The following is a 20122-nucleotide window of genomic DNA, read 5'->3' on the forward strand; positions in this document are numbered from 1 at the left end:
AGGACATTTGTATATAGAATTTCACTTGGCGCAGGCTTAAAAAAACAAATTTTTCTAAAGGATTTGTAAGAGATATGTCTAATGTCCAATATCTGCAATCTGTAAAGAACATTCTGAGGATGATTAATATGTAACACAATTATAGGATATTTATTTTTAAGTGTCCCAAATATCAAAGTCGAAATTGGGTAAAATAGACTATTTAACAGCATTCTTGCCCTTTACAATAGCTTTAAAGTGCCTTAGGCTTCAGTAAATGCATATATTTAGGTATAATACAAATTTGCAGGTTGTTCCCATTTGGGGTTGCTTTTAATGTCTCAGTGAGCCAATGTGCCCAGTGCAGAGGTTTCGGTTTAATATCAAGATTAAAGGTTCTAACTCTAGCTAGACCTACTGAGACGTTCATCCTTTTAAGGTTGATGAACTAAGTACCGTTGCATAGGGTAATAACAAACATTTGTTCTAAAGCTAGTATGTTATGTTATTATGTTCTGTGAGTTATTCACAGTAAATGTTTCAATAATTTAAGAATAGAAATAAATTGTAGCCCCTAAAAGAAGTAATATATATAACATGTGTTTTAAAAAAAAAAAGGGTTAATTATTGCAGGTTAGGAAGAGTTAGGAAGGTTTTTTTGTCTGTGACAAGCATCAGGGTGAGGAGAGAGACAGGGCTGAGGAGCGCAGAACGCGAGGCAGATTTTGACCTTGAGGTCAGTAAGGTGGGAGTTAGGAGTGAGTGTAAACAGATGGAGAAACCATTGCTTGGAAAAGCTTCTCTGACAAGAAGACATTAATGCGTGCACACTATAGGAACCTTGAAAAGTGGCGGGGACCAGGAATGCTGGCAGAGGCTGCATAGCAGCCCAGAAAGTTCTGCTGAGGTGTTATTCTTAGCTATTGGAGGACTGTGCAAGGTCGAGAAGTGCATTCCTGCACGGCCTCGCTCAAAGCAGGGCCTCAAAGGGGGTGATACATTTATATTTTTGCTTTTGAAAATACTATCCACGTAGTTGCCTTAATTTAAGATGGTTGGTTACAATTGATATTTTGTGTGTTATGTGAAGTATCAGCAGTAGGTTGAAACAAGATGATTTTTTTTTGTATGACTTCTTTGAAAACAAAACAAAATGTTTGTGTGTTTTCCATGTTTTTGCATTTTGTCCTTCTATGAATTGTTCCTGCTGGTCCTGTGTGTCAGAAGCGACACAGTAAGTTATATTTGACAGCCGGTCACCACTAACTGGTGACCAGCTGTCAAACGGAGGGTTAGGAAAGTAAAAAAAGTGTAATTTTCATTTTAAGCCTGACAAATTAAGCAGGCCCGAATATTGGGTTTTGGGCTGCAGGTTAATAGTGCATAAAGTACATGACATGGTGTTGTGAGGAACTGGAACATTAGCTGAGAATACCATATATGGTGTAGGGGCCAGCGGTAGAGTTAAAATTTGTGTACTATTTTGACTTTTGTGTATCACCCATACTCTTGGTATTGTGTCACAAACTTGACTATCACCCGAGTAATTTTTCGTTCTTCCTATAGATTTTTCTTTTGCCGCTTCTCCCCTGATTGATGTTGCATTGTGCCTAGTTATTGGGGATTTTAGCTATGTCCTAGTCCCATTTCTCTTTTTCGAATTCCTTTCACCAGTCAGCCCTTTTATTATTATTGGTGTATTGTTCAGGTTCACATTTCCAGACTGTAGTAATATACCAGGGACCCCCATATTGTGTATAATTACCTTTTTGTATGACCAGACTGGTTTTTAAGAATTTTCTTTAGGCCTACTTCGATGTTTTCCAGTCTGACTGTCAGGGTAGTGATGGACTGGTTAACTGACTCAATACTATAGTAAGACAAGTTTTCCACCTCAATAGGAGATACCTTACATTTATTTTTTTGAACATAACAAATTTTCAATGACTATTTTAATTTGGTTTTTTACCCTTTTGTTCCTGCTTCTTTAATTTTCGGTGGGATAAGATGTGTTCTAAATCATGGAAATACCAGGACTCTCTAGTTCTTGTCTTTTGTTTCCACATTTGATTATTAGCCTGTGTATTGCATAGTGCACCTGATGCACAGTTATTAAAGGGAGGTATCTACATGTCCCTGATAATCTGTATCATGTGATTTCTCTTTTGAGGTGTTCTAGATAAGGAATTTAGGAACACTTAGACGTAATCATTGAAAAAAAAAAATGTTTACCCCATTAGGCAATGCCACCATGTGATAGAATCCCCATGTAATTATCTACCCTCAGATGGCAGAGGATAATGAAGGGTACCCAAATTGAAGAGACTAGAAGTATTGCCTTTGAGAATGACAGTGTATTCTAGACCAGAGTTGTCCTATGGCGTATGGTCACTCTCTTGCAGATTGTAGGCCACCTGCTTGCAGTCCCATTGTTAAATACAATGAACTGTTTTTATACTAAACTGAGGGAAACTAACAACTGTGTCACATTTCCTACGTCACTAGATTCTGCGGGAATTAAGTAATATTAACCTGCAGAACACTGATTTAATCCTAATTCCCATCAGTGACAGCTACAGATGAAAGACGGACGTCTTGGCCCTACAGTCCCAGCACCCAGAAAGTAGCAAGGCTGGACAGCGATCGCCAGCGCGCCATCAATGGTATCTCCAAAGCATCGTACTTGCTCCATCCGACGGCGTTGGACATCACATAACCAGAGTTTCAGTGTAAAAGAGCGAAAGAGAAGGATCCCTGTTGTTGATGGCAGAGCTGGTTTGAGGCTTCAGTTTTCTACCTGGCATGTGCTGGTAACCTCTGACAGTGTGCAGTCCCTTGAGCCCCTTGGCCTGAGTTTTGGCCACCCCCCCGCTCTCTTTTCTTTGCTCCAACGGAAGGGCAGTGCACCGGAGGATCTAAGGCACTACATGATGAAAGGAAAATTAAAGGAAAGAGCAGCCCAAACATCCTCTGACATTAAATAGCGAGTCTTGGAGCCTGAAAGTGTTGCTGAGCGTGAAAGTCTGTTGCTCTTTCCGATTAATAGTACTTGGGTCTGCACGAGATGTTCTGTGCCCATGGCCACCGAAGAGCACAACATCTGTAGTGCCTGCCGCAGAGGGAATATATTGGTGCACTGCCTTGAGACATTGAGACTTTCGAGTAAGCTTATAGTGTTTGCCAGGAGGGCACTCCAACGGATACTGAGAAGCACTATTTTCATGGAAGGCCTGAATGAAGAGGCCCAATGCGGAAGAAAACAACAGAAGCAGATTTGATGGACGATAGAAGCCTACCAGAGAGGCTTAGAACGGACTTTGGCATAGTTATGGTTGCACAAGCGGTTCCCGTGCAATTGCATAGAATGGGTGTTAGGAGACTGATTCTTATTGTTTTGCTGGCATTGTTTTAGAGTAGTATTCTGTATAGTAAAAGCAGAATGAGGTCTATCCTCTGTTGAAGAGTATCCCCATTTCACCTGAGAGCATTGATAAGGATCGCCACTGTTTCACCTGAGTATACAATAGTCACTGAAATGCATAAGAGCCCTGAAAAGGTTCGCTAAATAATTTTAGGATTTGTTTTTGCCTAGGGTTGTGAAAAAATGATAATCCTGTTTGTAATAATGGTCATTACTTTCTTCTGCTATCTGAATGTTAATTATGACTCGATGCTTTGTTCTCTTTGTATCCCTGTTGATAGCTTACATATACCTGCTTAAATGAAATGTGTAAAATGGAAAATGATCACCTAGCAATGAATTAGGATGTGCCTGCGTAATGGCAAAAGGAGGGTCTGAGGTAATTCAGTTTTAACTCCATTCTGTATTCTGTCGCCATTTTGTTGCCCTCACTCAGGCAGCTTGGTAAACCGAGTGTTTTTGCCCTTTGTACTGCCACGTGTCAAATAACCTTCCCTTCCTTGTTGTGAAGCCAATTCCAGGAACTAGCCAGACTGACTAAATCCCTGCCTATACTGACTAATCCTTGTCCCAACTATTTGTTGGCCTTCAGTATTCTTTTTCCGCATCATCCTATTTTGCAAGTTGTCCTTTGAAGCACACAAACATGTCCTGCCGTTACTGATTGACCTATAGGTGCTGTCATTGATTGACTTATGGGGTTGGGCAAAAACACGACTCAAGGGGGACGTTCTGGTTACATGATGCCTTGTTTTGAATGTTTTCCTATTGGCTAATATTTGGCAGATCTTGTATGTCCATATTGGCATTTTGCATGCTTGCATGAGCCAGGACTGCCCCTTTCTTTTATGCTGAGTATGTAACCCTCACATATATAAGGCCCCAGTGTTCTGCTCTCTTGGGACTGCCTCATTCAGTTGCTGCGGCTTCTGGGTGACGTAGTCACACTCATTTTGAGTTTAATAAAGATGTTCTTTTATATTTCAGTTTCTGTGCCAACTTCTGTTTTTTGTTAGTTTAACCCTGAGAAGGAGTTTTGAATTTCTTCAATGTCCTAGTCCCATTTCTCTTTTTCGAATTCCTTTCACCAGTCAGCCCTTTTATTATTATTGGTGTATTGTTCAGGTTCACATTTCCAGACTGTAGTAATGTACCAGCGACCCCCATATTATGTATAATTACCTTTTTGTATGACCAGACTGGTTTTTAAGAAGTTTCTTTAGGCCTACTTCGATGTTTTCCAGTCTGACTGTCAGGGTAGTGATGGACTGGTTAACTGACTCAATACTATAGTAAGACAAGTTTTCCACCTCAATAGGAGATACCTTACATTCATTTTTTGAACATGACAAATTTTCAATGACTATTTTAATTTGTTTTTCTACCCTTTTGTTCCTGCTTCTTTAATTTTCGGTGGGATCAGATATGTTCTAAATCATGGAGATACCAGGACTCTCTAGTTCTTGTCTTTTGTTTCCACATTTGATTATTAGCCTGTGTATTGCATAGTGCACCTGATGCACAGTTATTAAAGGGAGGTATCTACATGTCCCTGATAATCTGTATCATGTGATTCTCTTTTGAGGTGTTCTAGATAAGGAATTTAGGAACACCTAGACGTAATCATTGAAAAGTAAATAAATAAATAAATGTTTACCCCATTAGGTAATGCCACCATGTGATAGAATTCCCATGTAATTATCTACCCTCAGATGGCAGAGGATAATGAAGGGTACCCAAATTGAAGAGACTAGAAGTACTGCCTTTGAGAATGACAGTGTATTCTAGACCAGAGTTGTCCTATGGTGTATGGTCACTCCCTTGCCGATTGTAGGCCACCTGCTAGCAGTCCCATTGTTAAATACAATGAACTGTTTTTATACTAAACTGCGGGAAACTAACAACTGTGTCACATTTCCTACGTCAATAGATTCTGCGGGAATTAAGTCATAATAACCTGCAGAACACTGATTTAAGCCTAATTCCCATCAGTGACAGCTACAGATGAAAGACGGACGTCTTGGCCCTACAGTCCCAGCACCCAGAAAGTAGCAAGGCTGGACAGCGATCGCCAGCGCGCCATCAATGGTATCTCCAAAGCATCGTACTTGCTCCATCAGACGGCGTTGGACATCACAAAACCAGAGTTTCAGTGTAAAAGAGCGAAAGAGAAGGATCCCTGTTGTTGATGGCAGAGCTGGTTTGAGGCTTCAGTTTTCTACCTGTCATGTGCTGGTAACCTCTGACAGTGTGCAGTCCCTTGAGCCCCTTGGCCTGAGTTTTGGCCACCCCCCCCCCCGCTCTCTTTTCTTTGCTCCAACGGAAGGGCAGTGCACCGGAGGATCTAAGGCACTACATGATGAAAGGAAAATTAAAGGAAAGAGCAGCCCAAACATCCTCTGACACTGAATAGCGAGTGTTGGAGCCTGAAAGTGTTGCTGAGCGTGAAAGTCTGTTGCTCTTTCCGATTAATAGTACTTGGGTCTGCACAAGATGATCTGCGCCCATGACCAACGAAGAGCACAATATCTGTAGTGCCTGCCGCAGAGGAAATATATTGGTGCACTGCCTTGAGACATTGATACTTTCGAGTAAGCTGTGAGTGTTTGCCAGGAGGGCACTCCAACGGATACTGAGAAGCACTATTTTCATGGAAGGCCTGAATGAAGAGGCCCAATGCGGAAGAAAACAACAGAAGCAGATTTGATGGACGATAGAAGCCTACAAGAGAGGCTTAGAATGGACTTTGGCATAGTTATGGTTGCACAAGCGGTTCCCGTGCAATTGCATAGAATGGGTGTTAGGAGACTGATTCTTATTGTTTTGCTGGCATTGTTTTAGAGTAGTATTCTGTTTAGTAAAAGCAGAATGAGGTCTATCCTCTGTTGAAGAGTATCCCCATTTCACCTGAGAGCATTGATAAGGATCACCACTGTTTCACCTGAGTATACAATAGTCACTGAAATGCATAAGAGCCCTGAAAAGGTTCGCTAAATAATTTTAGGATTTGCTTTTGCCTAGGGCTGTGAAAAAATGATAATCTTGTTTGTAATAATGGTCATTACTTTCTTCTGCTATCTGAATGTTAATTATGACTCGATGCTTTGTTCTCTTTGTATCCCTGTTGATAGCTTACATATACCTGCTTAAATGAAATGTGTAAAATGGAAAATGATCACCTAGCAATGAATTAGGATGTGCCTGCGTAATGGCAAAAGGAGGGTCTGAGGTAATTCAGTTTTAACTCCATTCTGTATTCTGTCGCCATTTTGTTGCCCTCACTCAGGCAGCTTGGTAAACCGAGTGTTTTTGCCCTTTGTACTGCCACGTGTCAAATAACCTTCCCTTCCTTGTTGTGAAGCCAATTCCAGGAACTAGCCAGACTGACTAAATCCCTGCCTATACTGACTAATCCTTGTCCCAACTATTTGTTGGCCTTCAGTATTCTTTCTCCGCATTATCCTATTTTGCAAGTTGTCCTTTGAAGCACACAAACATGTCCTGCCGTTACTGATTGACCTATAGGTGCTGTCATTGATTGACTTATGGGGTTGGGCAAAAACACGACTCAAGGGGGACGTTCTGGTTACATGATGCCTTGTTTTGAATGTTTTCCTATTGGCTAATATTTGGCAGATCTTGTATGTCCATATTGGCATTTTGCATGCTTGCATGAACCAGGACTGCCCCTTTCTTTTATGCTGAGTATGTAACCCTCACATATATAAGGCCCCAGTGTTCTGCTCTCTTGGGACTGCCTCATTCAGTTGCTGCGGCTTCTGGGTGACGTAGTCACACTCATTTTGAGTTTAATAAAGATGTTCTTTTATATTTCAGTTTCTGTGCCAACTTCTGTTTTTTGTTAGTTTAACCCTGAGAAGGAGTTTTGAATTTCTTCAATTGGTGCCCTCTCTGAGGCTCATCAGGAGTGGCTATCTGAGGGAGCGATCTTGTCAGGAGACTCAAATCTACTGAGGAGGACAGGACAGGACTCTACTAAGGAGGTACTCTGTGCACGGAGATTCTGGGTATTCTTTGTCTCTGCAGCCCAGTATATTGCTGAACTTCCTGATTTTGATCCTCCACATGATATCACTCCTGACTGAGAATTTTTTTTTGGCGTGAGTATTCTAAAGAAAGACCGTTAGGTCATTCAGAACTTGGCAGTTAGAATTTGGACAACCTTTTTATTGGTAAGAGTCGTTATGAATTTGTGTTGGCCAACTTTGGATTTGTATTGGATTGATATGCAAATTGCAATTTGTGTAGGCAGGTCATGAGGAGATTTTTCTCTACTTTGTATGAAATTTGAACGGTGCAACGTACGGAGAGTACCTTAAGCACTACTTTGATTATAAATACTTGCATATTCTGCAGTAGTTTTTGGGCATGCCTGTTTCAAGCCCACATCGAAGAATGTGTTGCTTTTTTGTTTTTGAAGGTACCATAGTGAGATGTGAATTAAATTAGCTGGCTCCCATGAGGGTATACCTAAATAGGTTTAGGTATAAAAACATATTTCTTCCTTGGTGATTCTGTATCCCCAGGGAATTTAAATATGAACATAATACATACAAGGATCCTTTGTTCTGCGCAATCTTATGAATGAAGTGTATTTTGGCTTCTTGGACATATAGCAGCCTGTTGGGCTGGTTTTTTTGCAGTCTTTTGGAACACTATTAAGAAGCGTTTCTTGTAAATATGACTTGAAACTAGTATTTACAAATGGTTTGGTTTAAGTACAGTCTGTGGGCTGTCCTTTGTTTCTGTCCTAAGTGTTGATCTGTGGGTTAAATGTGTGTTCCTGTGGGTTAAATATATGTGTCTTGAGTGTTTGACCCCTTTTTGTTTATGTCTGAAATGAGATCAATGTGTGTTTGTGGTTTTTCTTGATGTTTTCAGTCTGTTAAGCAAAATGTCAGTTAATTAATATTAAGTAGAAATTATATAAAAATCCAGAAATGAACCATGTGATATGCTAAATAGCTATATGTTGCTATATAATTTATAGAGTAAGCAATTATGCACATGTACAAACTGTTAAATGCTTAAAAAACAATCGAATTAAAATGTACATTCACTAGGAATACAATGGCCTCAAAAACGAAATTGTGCGTTTTGTAGAAAAATAAACTTATAGTATTTTTTACTTACATAAATTTTTTTAGATATTAACAGGCAAACACTTCAGCTGAAGTAAATTTTTGCTGAACTCAAACGCAACACGCATTGATATGTCTTAGTTTGAAAAAGACTGCCACCGTGCTCATGTTACAACACTGAGAGACAAGCTTTTATTGTCGCTAAGCAAGCAGCTCTAATAGACAGGAATGTTTACTCAGCCAGGACTTCGCCCTCAGTTGAACACGGGTGAAACTTTGCATTTCAAAATGTTGTTTTAAAAAGGTTCCAGAACTAAGGTTCATTATTTTGTATTACAGGAAGACATTTCAATTAAGGGTTTCCTCTCCTTAAGCATTTTTATAAGAATATTTTTGGTTCCAATGTTAAAATAATTGTTTTATTAAAATTTTTTTTTAAAAAGTGGCGATGAAAAATTTTTTTGTCGTTTTAAGTTAGGCTTCTGTGCTTAGGCTTATAAATGAATGCATCTAAAATGATAGGCAAGGGATGCAGCTTGCTTTTATATGTGAAATTATCAAAAATGATTGGGTTTATCAAAAATAATTATTAATCATGAAAAATAATTATTAAAAATAAGTGCTTCTAAATTCATTTTTTTACTATTTATAAAGCTTAATACTCCTACGGTGACCTCCTAGCATTATAATTTAATTTAAGTTGTGTTGTACTGCATAATGAGGACATTTGTATATGGAATTTCACTTGGCGCAGGCTTAAAAAAACTAATTTTTCTAAAGGATTTGCAAGAGATATGTCTAATGTCCAATATCTGCAATCTGTAAAGAACATTCTGAGGATGATTAATATGTAGCACAATTATAGGATATTTATTTTTAAGTGCCCCAGATATCAAAGTCGAAATTGGGTAAAATAGACTATTTAACAGCATTCTTGGCCTTTACAATAGCTTTAAAGTGCCTTAGGCTTCAGTAAATGCATATATTTAGGTATAATACAAATTTGCAGGTTGTTCCCATTTGGGGTTGCTTTTAATGTCTCAGTGAGCCAATGTGCCCAGTGCAGAGGTTTCGGTTTAATATCAAGATTAAAGGTTCTAACTCTAGCTAGACCTACTGAGACGTTCATCCTTTTAAGGTTGATGAACTAAGTACCGTTGCAAAGGGTAATAACAAACATTTGTTCTAAAGCTAGTATGTTATGTTATTATGTTCTGTGAGTTATTCACAGTAAATATTTTAATAATTTAAGAATAGAAATAAATTGTAGCCCCTAAAAGAAGTAATATATATAACATGTGTTTTTAAAAAGGGTTAATTATTGCAGGTTAGGAAGAGTTAGGAAGGTTTTTTTGTCTGTGACAAGCTTCAGGGTGAGGAGAGAGACAGGGCTGAGGAGCGCAGAACGCGAGGCAGATTTTGACCTTGAGGTCAGTAAGGTGGGAGTTAGGAGTGAGTGTAAACAGATGGAGTAACCATTGCTTGGAAAAGCATCTCTGAGAAGAAGACATTAATGTTTGCACACTATAGGAACCTTGAAAAGTGGCGGGGACCAGGAATGCTGGCAGAGGCTGCATAGCAGCCCAGAAAGTTCTGCTGAGGTGTTATTCTTAGCTATTGGAGGACTGTGCAAGGTCGAGAAGTGCATTCCTGCACGGCCTCGCTCAAAGCAGGGCCTCAAAGGGGGTGATACATTAATATTTTTGCTTTTGAAAATATTGTCCACGTAGTTGCCTTAATTTAAGATGGTTGGTTACAATTGATATTTTGTGTGTTATGTGAAGTATCAGCAGTAGGTTGAAACAAGATGATTTTTTTTTGTATGACTTCTTTGAAAACAAAACAAAATGTTTGTGTGTTTTCCATGTTTTTGCATTTTGTCCTTCTATGAATTGTTCCTGCTGGTCCTGTGTGTCAGAAGCGACACAGTAAGTTATATTTGATAGCCGGTCACCACTAACTGGTGACCAGCTGTCAAACGGAGGGTTAGGAAAGTAAAAAAAGTGTAATTTTCATTTTAAGCCTGACAAATTAAGCAGGCCCGAATATTGGGTTTTGGGCTGCAGGTTCATAGTGCATAAAGTACATGACATGGTGTTGTGAGGAACTGGAACATTAGCTGAGATTACCATATATGGTGTAGGGGCCAGCGGTAGAGTTAACATTTGTGTACTATTTTGACTTTTGTGTATCACCCATACTCTTGGTATTGTGTCACAAACTTGACTATCACCCGAGTAATTTTTCGTTCTTCCTATAGATTATTCTTTTGCCGCTTCTCCCCTGATTGATAATGCATTGTGCCTAATTATTGGGGATTTTAGCTATGTCCTAGTCCCATTTTTCTTTTTCGAATTCCTTTCACCAGTCAGCCCTTTTATTATTATTGCTGTATTGTTCAGGTTCACATTTCCAGACTGTAGTAATATACCAGGGACCCCCATATTATGTATAATTACCTTTTTGTATGACCAGACTGGTTTTTAAGAATTTTCTTTAGGCCTACTTCGATGTTTTCCAGTCTGACTGTCAGGGTAGTGATGGACTGGTTAACTGACTCAATACTATAGTAAGACAAGTTTTCCACCTCAATAGGAGATACCTTACATTTATTTTTTTGAACATGACAAATTTTCAATGACTATTTTAATTTGTTTTTTTACCCTTTTGTTCCTGCTTCTTTAATTGTCGGTGGGATCAGATGTGTTCTAAATCATGGAGATACCAGGACTCTCTAGTTCTTGTCTTTTGTTTCCACATTTGATTATTAGCCTGTGTATTGCATAGTGCACCTGATGCACAGTTATTAAAGGGAGGTATCTACATGTCCCTGATAATCTGTATCATGTGATTTCTCTTTTGAGGTGTTCTAGATAAGGAATTTAGGAACACCTAGACGTAATCATTGAAAAATAAATAAATAAATGTTTACCCCATTAGGCAATGCCACCATGTGATAGAATTCCCATGTAATTATCTACCCTCAGATGGCAGAGGATAATGAAGGGTACCCAAATTGAAGAGACTAGAAGTACTGCCTTTGAGAATGACAGTGTATTCTAGACCAGAGTTGTCCTATGGTGTATGGTCACTCCCTTGCAGATTGTAGGCCACCTGCTAGCAGTCCCATTGTTAAATACAATGAACTGTTTTTATACTAAACTGAGGGAAACTAACAACTGTGTCACATTTCCTACGTCACTAGATTCTGCGGGAATTAAGTCATAATAACCTGCAGAACACTGATTTAAGCCTAATTCCCATCAGTGACAGCTACAGATGAAAGACGGACGTCTTGGCCCTACAGTCCCAGCACCCAGAAAGTAGCAAGGCTGGACAGCGATCTCCAGCGCACCATCAATGGTATCTCCAAAGCATCGTACTTGCTCCATCAGACGGCGTTGGACATCACAAAACCAGAGTTTCAGTGTAAAAGAGCGAAAGAGAAGGATCCCTGTTGTTGATGGCAGAGCTGGTTTGAGGCTTCAGTTTTCTACCTGTCATGTGCTGGTAACCTCTGACAGTGTGCAGTCCCTTGAGCCCCTTGGCCTGAGTTTTGGCCACCCCCCCCCCCCGCTCTCTTTTCTTTGCTCCAACGGAAGGGCAGTGCACCGGAGGATCTAAGGCACTACATGATGAAAGGAAAATTAAAGGAAAGAGCAGCCCAAACATCCTTTGACACTGAATAGCGAGTGTTGGAGCCTGAAAGTGTTGCTGAGCGTGAAAGTCTGTTGTTCTTTCCGATTAATAGTACTTGGGTCTGCACAAGATGATCTGCGCCCATGACCAACGAAGAGCACAATATCTGTAGTGCCTGCCGCAGAGGAAATATATTGGCGCACTGCCTTGAGACATTGATACTTTCGAGTAAGCTGTGAGTGTTTGCCAGGAGGGCACTCCAACGGATACTGAGAAGCACTATTTTCATGGAAGGCCTGAATGAAGAGGCCCAATGCGGAAGAAAACAACAGAAGCAGATTTGATGGACGATAGAAGCCTACCAGAGAGGCTTAGAACGGACTTTGGCATAGTTATGGTTGCACAAGCAGTTCCCGTGCAACTGCATAGAATGGGTGTTAGGAGACTGATTCTTATTGTTTTGCTGGCATTGTTTTAGAGTAGTATTCTGTTTAGTAAAAGCAGAATGAGGTCTATCCTCTGTTGAAGAGTATCCCCATTTCACCTGAGAACATTGATAAGGATCGCCACTGTTTCACCTGAGTATACAATAGTCACTGAAATGCATAAGAGCCCTGAAAAGGTTCGCTAAATAATTTTAGGATTTGCTTTTGCCTAGGGTTGTGAAAAAATGATAATCCTGTTTGTAATAATGGTCATTACTTTCTTCTGCTATCTGAATGTTAATTATGACTCGATGCTTTGTTCTCTTTGTATCCCTGTTGATAGCTTACATATACCTGCTTAAATGAAATGTGTAGAATGGAAAATGCTCACCTAGCAATGAATTAGGATTTGCCTGAGTAATGGCAAAAGGAGGGTCTGAGGTAATTCAGTTTTAACTCCATTCTGCATTCTGTCGCCATTTTGTTGCCCTCACTAAGGCAACTTGGTAAACCGAGTGTTTTTGCCCTTTGTACTGCCACGTGTCAAATAACCTTCCCTTCCTTGTTGTGAAGCCAATTCCAGGAACTAGCCAGACTGACTAAAGCCCTGCCTATACTGACTAATCCTTGTCCCAACTATTTGTTGGCCTTCAGTATTCTTTCTCTGCATTATCCTATTTTGCAAGTTGTCCTTTGAAGCACACAAACATGTCCTGCCGTTACTGATTGACCCATAGGTGCTGTCATTGATTGACTTATGGGGTTGGGCAAAAACAAGACTCAAGGGGGACGTTCTGGTTACATGATGCCTTGTTTTGAATGTTTTCCTATTGGCTAATATTTGGCAGATCTTGTATGTCCATATTGGCATTTTGCATGCTTGCATGAGCCAGGACTGCCCCTTTCTTTTATGCTGAGTATGTAACCCTCACATATATAAGGCCCCAGTGTTCTGCTCTCTTGGGACTGCCTCATTCAGTTGCTGCGGCTTCTGGGTGACGTAGTCACACTCATTTTGAGTTTAATAAAGATGTTCTTTTATATTTCAGTTTCTGTGCCAACTTCTGTTTTTTGTTAGTTTAACCCTGAGAAGGAGTTTTGAATTTCTTCACCGCAGCATTTAATACGGTCAGCCACGAGATCTTGGTTGACCTTATGTGTAGTCTGGGGATAGAGGATACAGCACTAAATTTCCTCCAATCTTTCTTGGCCAATAGACAATGGAGTTTAGGCTTGCTCCAGATGAGGCTCCACTGGTTCCAGCAAATACCATTCGTAATCTTGGCGTCTTGTTCGACAATAATCTGCAATTGAACTCGCAGGCGAACAAGACAGCCAGTGTGTGCTTCGGACTAATGAGAGTTCTCCGCAGGATTCTTCCATTCTTGCCAGGGGAGATGCGTGCCTTGATTGTAAGGAGCACAGTACTCAGCAGAATGGATTACTGTAACTCTCTGTATCTGGGTGCCCCCCAGTATATTCTGCTGGGATTACAGAGAGTACAGTCGGCTGCAGCAAAGCTGGTGCTAAACCGCGGACGCGACGCCTCTTCCACTCAGGCGCTGCGTGAGCTCCACTGGCTGCCAGTCAGAGAAAGGATCCTTTTTAAATCTCTCTGCCTGATCCACAAAGCAGCACACGGGAGAGGCCCGATTCCCCTGCAGGAGAGATTCTCGCGCTATCTCCCCCCGAGACAGCTGCGTTCTTCCAACGCCAATTTGCTGTCACAACCCAGATTCAAACGTGTCAGGTTGGGGGGGGAGGGCATTTAGTGTGGCAGGTGCTCGGCTGTGGAACGAGCTCCCTCCGAGGATCAGACAGCTTGACTCCTTAACGGAATTTAGAAAGAGTCTCAAGACCTGGCTCTTTCCAGTAGCCTGATTGCCTCCACCGTTGCCTATTCCTCTCAGCCTTATTTCATCAACTGTTTTGTCAAAGCGCCAGGATACCCGTAGGGTGATAGAGTGCTATATAAGACCTTATACAATACAATACAATACAACATAATGTGACGATAGGCAAGTTTACATCCAGGCCATTCTCCCTGCCTTGTGGAGTCCCCCAAAGTTCGGCATTGAGTCCAACACTGTTTAACCTCTACGTTACGCCACTCACGACAATTATTAAAAATTCTGGTTTCTTCTTAGTGTCTTACGCTGACAACACCCAAATTGTAGTGTCACTAGCAAGACCTGAAAACAACTTGGGTGTGGCATTCAGAACATGCATGAGCAACGTTAGCAATTGGATGGATCACAACTGCCTTAAATTGAATGTCGCTAAAACTGAGGTCATCATCTTTGGCAACAACCCCTCATTTTGGATGCCGGATTGGTGGCCGCCTGAATTGTACTCAGTGCCTGAGCCCTCAAACAGAGTAAAAAACGTTGGCTTCCTGTTAGCTAAAGAACTGAAGTTCAAGGACCAAGTGAATACAATTACATCTGTCTCATTTTGCTCCTTTAAGGCTCATAAAAAAGATCAAAAATATTTTGCCTCCTCAACTTCTGAAAACTGTAACCATTGCATTGGTACTCACAAGCATCGATTACTGTAATAGTCTCTATCTTAATCTCACACCGGGACTCCTGAAGAGGCTTCAGACTTTGCAAAATGCTGCTGCTCGTTTCCTTTTTTAAATTCCCAAATATGAATCAGCTAAGGAGCCATCAGGAACCTACACTGGCTACCAGTCAGACAACGCTGTAAGTTGAAGGCTCTCCGTTTGACCTATAAATCATTGCACGGACTAGGGCCAGCCCGTTTCAAGAGAAACTCAAATGGTACGTCCCAGTGAGGATGCTTCGTTCAGGCTCTGCCATGAACCTGACTGTCCCCTCATTTAGAAGGACCACCAGGGGCGGGAGGGGTTTTTTCAGGACCACAGCTGTGCTCCGGAATAGCCTTCCACTGAAACTAAAAGCTGCTCCCTCTTTACTCACCTTCAGAAAGGCCTTAAAGACCTGGCTTTTCTCACAGGATTAGAAGGCACTTGATCATCTGCTTGACTCGTTTCTGACATTGCTGTAGCTATATCCGTTTTCTATAGTGCCAAGACGCCCACGGGCAGGAGTTGCGCTTCATAAATGACATTCATTCAATGAGTTAGACTGCACAAACTGAAAAATGAAAGAAACAGCCTGTGGTTGACGGAAGCCTGTCACTATATACCTTACTGCTCATTAGAGTGCAGGCAACTGTGTAGCCAGGAAAGAGCACTGTAACTTTGCCTTTTTTTATTAACTTTAGTGCAGAGATTCTGCAACTAAAGGGTAACGAAAATATAAAAATCCAGTGATTTGCTCTGTACAGGAGTTACTCATTTACTGAAATTGGACGAGGGGGCAAGGTGGAGAGGGGCTCCAGTTGCACGGTTTCATAGTAAATCATTTAGATACTGTACAATGTCTCTGTAGATGACTTTGGAGAGGGTCTCTTAACAGATGAGATTCAATGTGGTGAGAATCCTATCAGCTTAGATATCCGTATGCATCATTGCTGTCCACAGGAATTTGCCAGCTGAGGGCCAAGCAAGAAACAATAAATCAAGTCTTACTACAAGTGCATTATATCCTAAGGCACTTGAAATAAGCCGGACGATATGCAGCACGTTTGTGACAGAGTACCCGCCAAACTGTAAATCAGGTCATAAAGCTTCGGAAAGGAAGATGGAATTGCACAAATCTGTTAGCTCTCTTTGCAGAGACCATTTATTGCATATCCTCTGTCAGTTCTTTGTTTACAAACACTTGTGGTTGCCTTGCTGATGTTTTGGTACCAAGCGCTAGTAGTGAAACTGAAGACGACCCGCTGAGCTCACCTGGTTCTGTGCATCCCTGAGAAAGACGGAAGGCTGGAGTTTGGTGAATCAGATGAGGGTGCGGCCCCTGTGAATGGAAATCGCAGAAGAGGAGATGGTCATTTCTGGACATGAGTCACAATGGCGTGTAATTCATCAGGGATTTCACTATACAAGCAACAAAGAGAGGCGTGCAAGGAGTGGACAGGGTTACAGGGAATTGAAGAAGATAAGAGATCTGTATCTTTAGAGCGTCAACAGAACACAACTAGAGAGTCACCATCATTTGGTAATAAATGCACTTTGGGATACAAATAGTTGATTTAAACGGGATTTTGCTCACAGGATTTCAGTAGCTCTCAACCAATGCTCACTTTCAAGGTCTAACTTTCATTTATCTGTCAACACATAATCAGTTTTCAGCAGTGACCAGTATTTTTGGTCCGAAGACTCTCAACGCAGTAGACATATTTTGAGCCATGAAATTTGAATGATTTTTTTTTTATGTCCTACTTATATGTCCATAGAATAATAGGTAATGAGATGGAAAGTTCTTCTCCTCTGTTCACTCAGCACTCCCCTCCTGGCGTAAAGCCGACACCATCCTGATTAATTCATCACCCTCCTTTTTCGTACCTCCCTCCCAACACTTTCCATGATTAACACCACAACGGAAAAGAGAGCAAGAGATTGATTTCAATCCTTACATAATCGCTGACAGTGTGTCAGTAACCAAAGGGAAGGAAATGTAAGGGAACTATGTGAACAGTGTGGAAATTAAAGCGTGATGCTGAAGGCTAAGATAAGGGAGTGTTTATCTGTATGTAAAACTAGAAGGATCAAAATCAAAGGGAATCATGCGAGCCTAGAGAGGGAGCTAATTGGGGAAGAATAAGAGAGGGGCCAAGGACACACAGTGGGCCGGTTGTGGCGTGTCATATGTAGGCACACCTCTCCTGCTGCACATGTGCAGACCCCCTCCTTATAGATCTAATTGTAAACTAAAATAACTTGTTTCCAATAGGTTTAGTCATGAAACAGTTAGAGCAAGTCGTAATTAAAACTATGTCTCAGGATACAAGAGAGACACCCCAACTCACTGCACCAGGAACAACAGCACTTTTGAGTTCTATCAGGAATATGCCCCATTTTACAATGAGTTACTGGCTGCTAGGCATCTTCCAATGGGAAATGTACTAATCACAGTTCAACCTTAGTCGTGTAAGGCTCACTCTAATAGCTCATTCTATCATGCGCTGTCTTTTCTGAATTGAGATACTAAACTATTAGCAATGTTACTAGCTGCCAGGCTGAATGGCGTAACTCCCTTACAGGTATAATCACATCAGACAAGGGAGCAACACCTCTCATAATCTTAGGAGACTCCCCTCAGCCATGGAACTTGGGAAAAAGAACTTCGAAGAGGAGGCAGTGCTTACATAAGGCATAGAAAAAACATTTGACTGAATTTGCCTGTTGCTTCTTATAGTAATATATAATTTGGGACTGGGACACGGACTGATTAACTGGGTGCAGGAGTTGTACAGAGCCCTGCAACCATGGTTAGGAGTAATGAATGCTTGTCCCGGTATTAAAGCCGGTCCCAGCATATAACAGGTCTGCTCATTGTCTGCCACATTTATCACTGAGAGATCACATACCTCAGTGTTCATCTGTCTTAGATGGTGATAATGGAGGAACAAACTTTCCACTCAGGGAAATTAACTTCCGGAGATTGAGCTAAGGAGGATTACTGATCCCGAGGGAAATCACTGGGATATTGTATCCTCCATTGATCCCAGAATAGGAGTCAGAACGGTCTTTTGCCTGAAACACCTCCTCAAGGATGAGGGGAGTGAGTGAGAGAAAGAGTAGGCAGCCGCCAGAGGCTGCGAGCAAAAGGAGTCTTTGGTTTTGGAAGACTGAAAAGACTATGGTCTGGTGAACAACACTTAGACGAAGCTCAACGATTTGACCATGAATGTGCCAAGACGGCTGCAGGATTTCAAAGATGCAAGGATTAAAGAAGTACTCCTCAGTGAACTGGAGATGAAAGAATTTCTTCCAGGCTCCACCCAACAGGTCAATTGAGTCTCTGGAACAAATGAAGACTTAGTCCTAGAAGAGCCTCACCTCCCACACACAAAATGCCAAATCTCTGACATTTACAACTGGATGTAGCTGTAATAAGATGTCAGAATTAGAGGGAAAAACTGTCATGCATTTAGGTACTTTCTCCTTTTCAGAAGTTACTCACTCCACTTTCCTAGAGTAGTGAGAGATATCACCACACAGGAAGCAGAAGTCTCTGAAAAGGATACCTTACAACCCTACCTTCAGGAATGGGACTTGTTACTGCATGTGGTGTCTGAGCCTCTGTACACTTCCCTACTGACTCCCCTTTTGATGACACCTGTGGGTTTGGGTCACCCAGGAAAGAGATACAGAGATTATGTAGATCATTTGATGCAAATGTTTAGTGAAACGATGTACAAATCGTAGGATTACAGTGTTGCAGAATACCCTACCTGGACTGATGCAAGAGATGAAGCAGAGTGAAAAACAAGAAAACTGAAATAAGAGAAATAACAGGACAAGAGCTCCATTTACAGAGTTGCTGAGAACACGAGAAGCAAGTTCTGATCCACACTAATTGGTACAAAAAAGGAACTAGTTAGAAAATGCACCTGTGTTGCGGTCGAGGGCACGTCCATGCAAAAGCTCAAATGGACCAACCATGAAAGCAGTTTCACATCCTATCACCAGGTGTGTATGTGTCCTGTCTTAAAATCTTTAGTTTTATTTTGACGAGGCGCACCACCTATAAAATGTAAAGACTAACATCTGACCTTGCTCATTTCCAACTTTGGAACACATAACATCGGACTCCAAGTCCAGTCAACTCAGATGGTGACACCATGTAAAGCAGTATCAGCATTCTTCACACGGACATCGGGAGAAGAGAATTTATCACATAGTGAATACTAAGGTGTGCTGGACCAGTGTAGGTTTTCAGTTTGTGTATGGAGGCCCTGCACTGATGTAATCCTTTACGGATTTTGCTACCTCGCCAGAACATGAGATGTGGTCTTAGGGGCTGCTGTGGTACTGGGGATGGGAGAAGAGGCTGCTCAGCTACTCAAACTCACTTCCAGAACAAAACAGTTTTTCTATAATGATGTAGGATATTGAAATCTTAAATGAAGAATTAAACTTTTAACAGTGCTTCTAAGCATTGCTTTCTCCAGAGCCACTACAATTGCAGCTCAGGCCAGCAAAGATCCTCCTCCACTCACTATCTTCTTCAAAGTTTGGTAGCATCTCATCGAACCATAGCATTGTGAATCTGAGTGATCATGGAAAGTTTAGCCTGCCTGATCACGTAACATCGCCGCCCTTCTGCCTTCCACCCTGCCAACCTTACATCCCTATTCTGATTCTAGAGCAACACCCAAGCTTTCCTAGGAGCAGTTTACAGTTCACAAGGGTCACTAATCCCAATGGAGAAGCAAGATGCTCGCAAAAGTGAAAGGCAAGCAAGGGAAAACAGCATGGTCCCATTTGTTTATGAAACAAAGTGTAGAGAGATCTCAGTGAAGTCTGGTCTCACCTCTTGGCTGTCAACTGCCTGTGGCTCTATCATGTACATGAAGTTTCCATCAGAGAAGACACCACTAAAGGAAAAATGAAAAGTCATGTGAAGAAAAGCCATCATTCCCAACTAAAGTGCCCTCAAGCACCCAGCCATCCTATTCCA

At 41.3% G+C, this 20122-nt stretch overlaps 1 protein-coding gene across 6 annotated transcripts in view; it reads right to left on the bottom strand.

Moving 5' to 3' along the window:
• The window catches only part of ADAM11 (ADAM metallopeptidase domain 11), a 789906-nt gene that overhangs the window by 487959 nt on the left and 281825 nt on the right, over positions 1-20122 (bottom strand). For all 6 annotated transcript variants that reach the window (XM_085646660.1, XM_085646679.1, XM_085646669.1 and 3 more), the window contains exons 6-7: positions 19976-20039; positions 16387-16453 (exon numbers count right to left, since the gene is read on the bottom strand). In XM_085646660.1, the coding sequence (XP_085502786.1) occupies positions 16387-16453; positions 19976-20039 (131 nt within the window). The remainder of the gene's footprint in view (positions 1-16386; positions 16454-19975; positions 20040-20122) is intronic.

Source organism: Triturus cristatus, chromosome 1_1 (genome assembly GCF_964204655.1).
Source record: "Triturus cristatus chromosome 1_1, aTriCri1.1, whole genome shotgun sequence".
Lineage (NCBI taxonomy): Eukaryota > Metazoa > Chordata > Amphibia > Caudata > Salamandridae > Triturus > Triturus cristatus.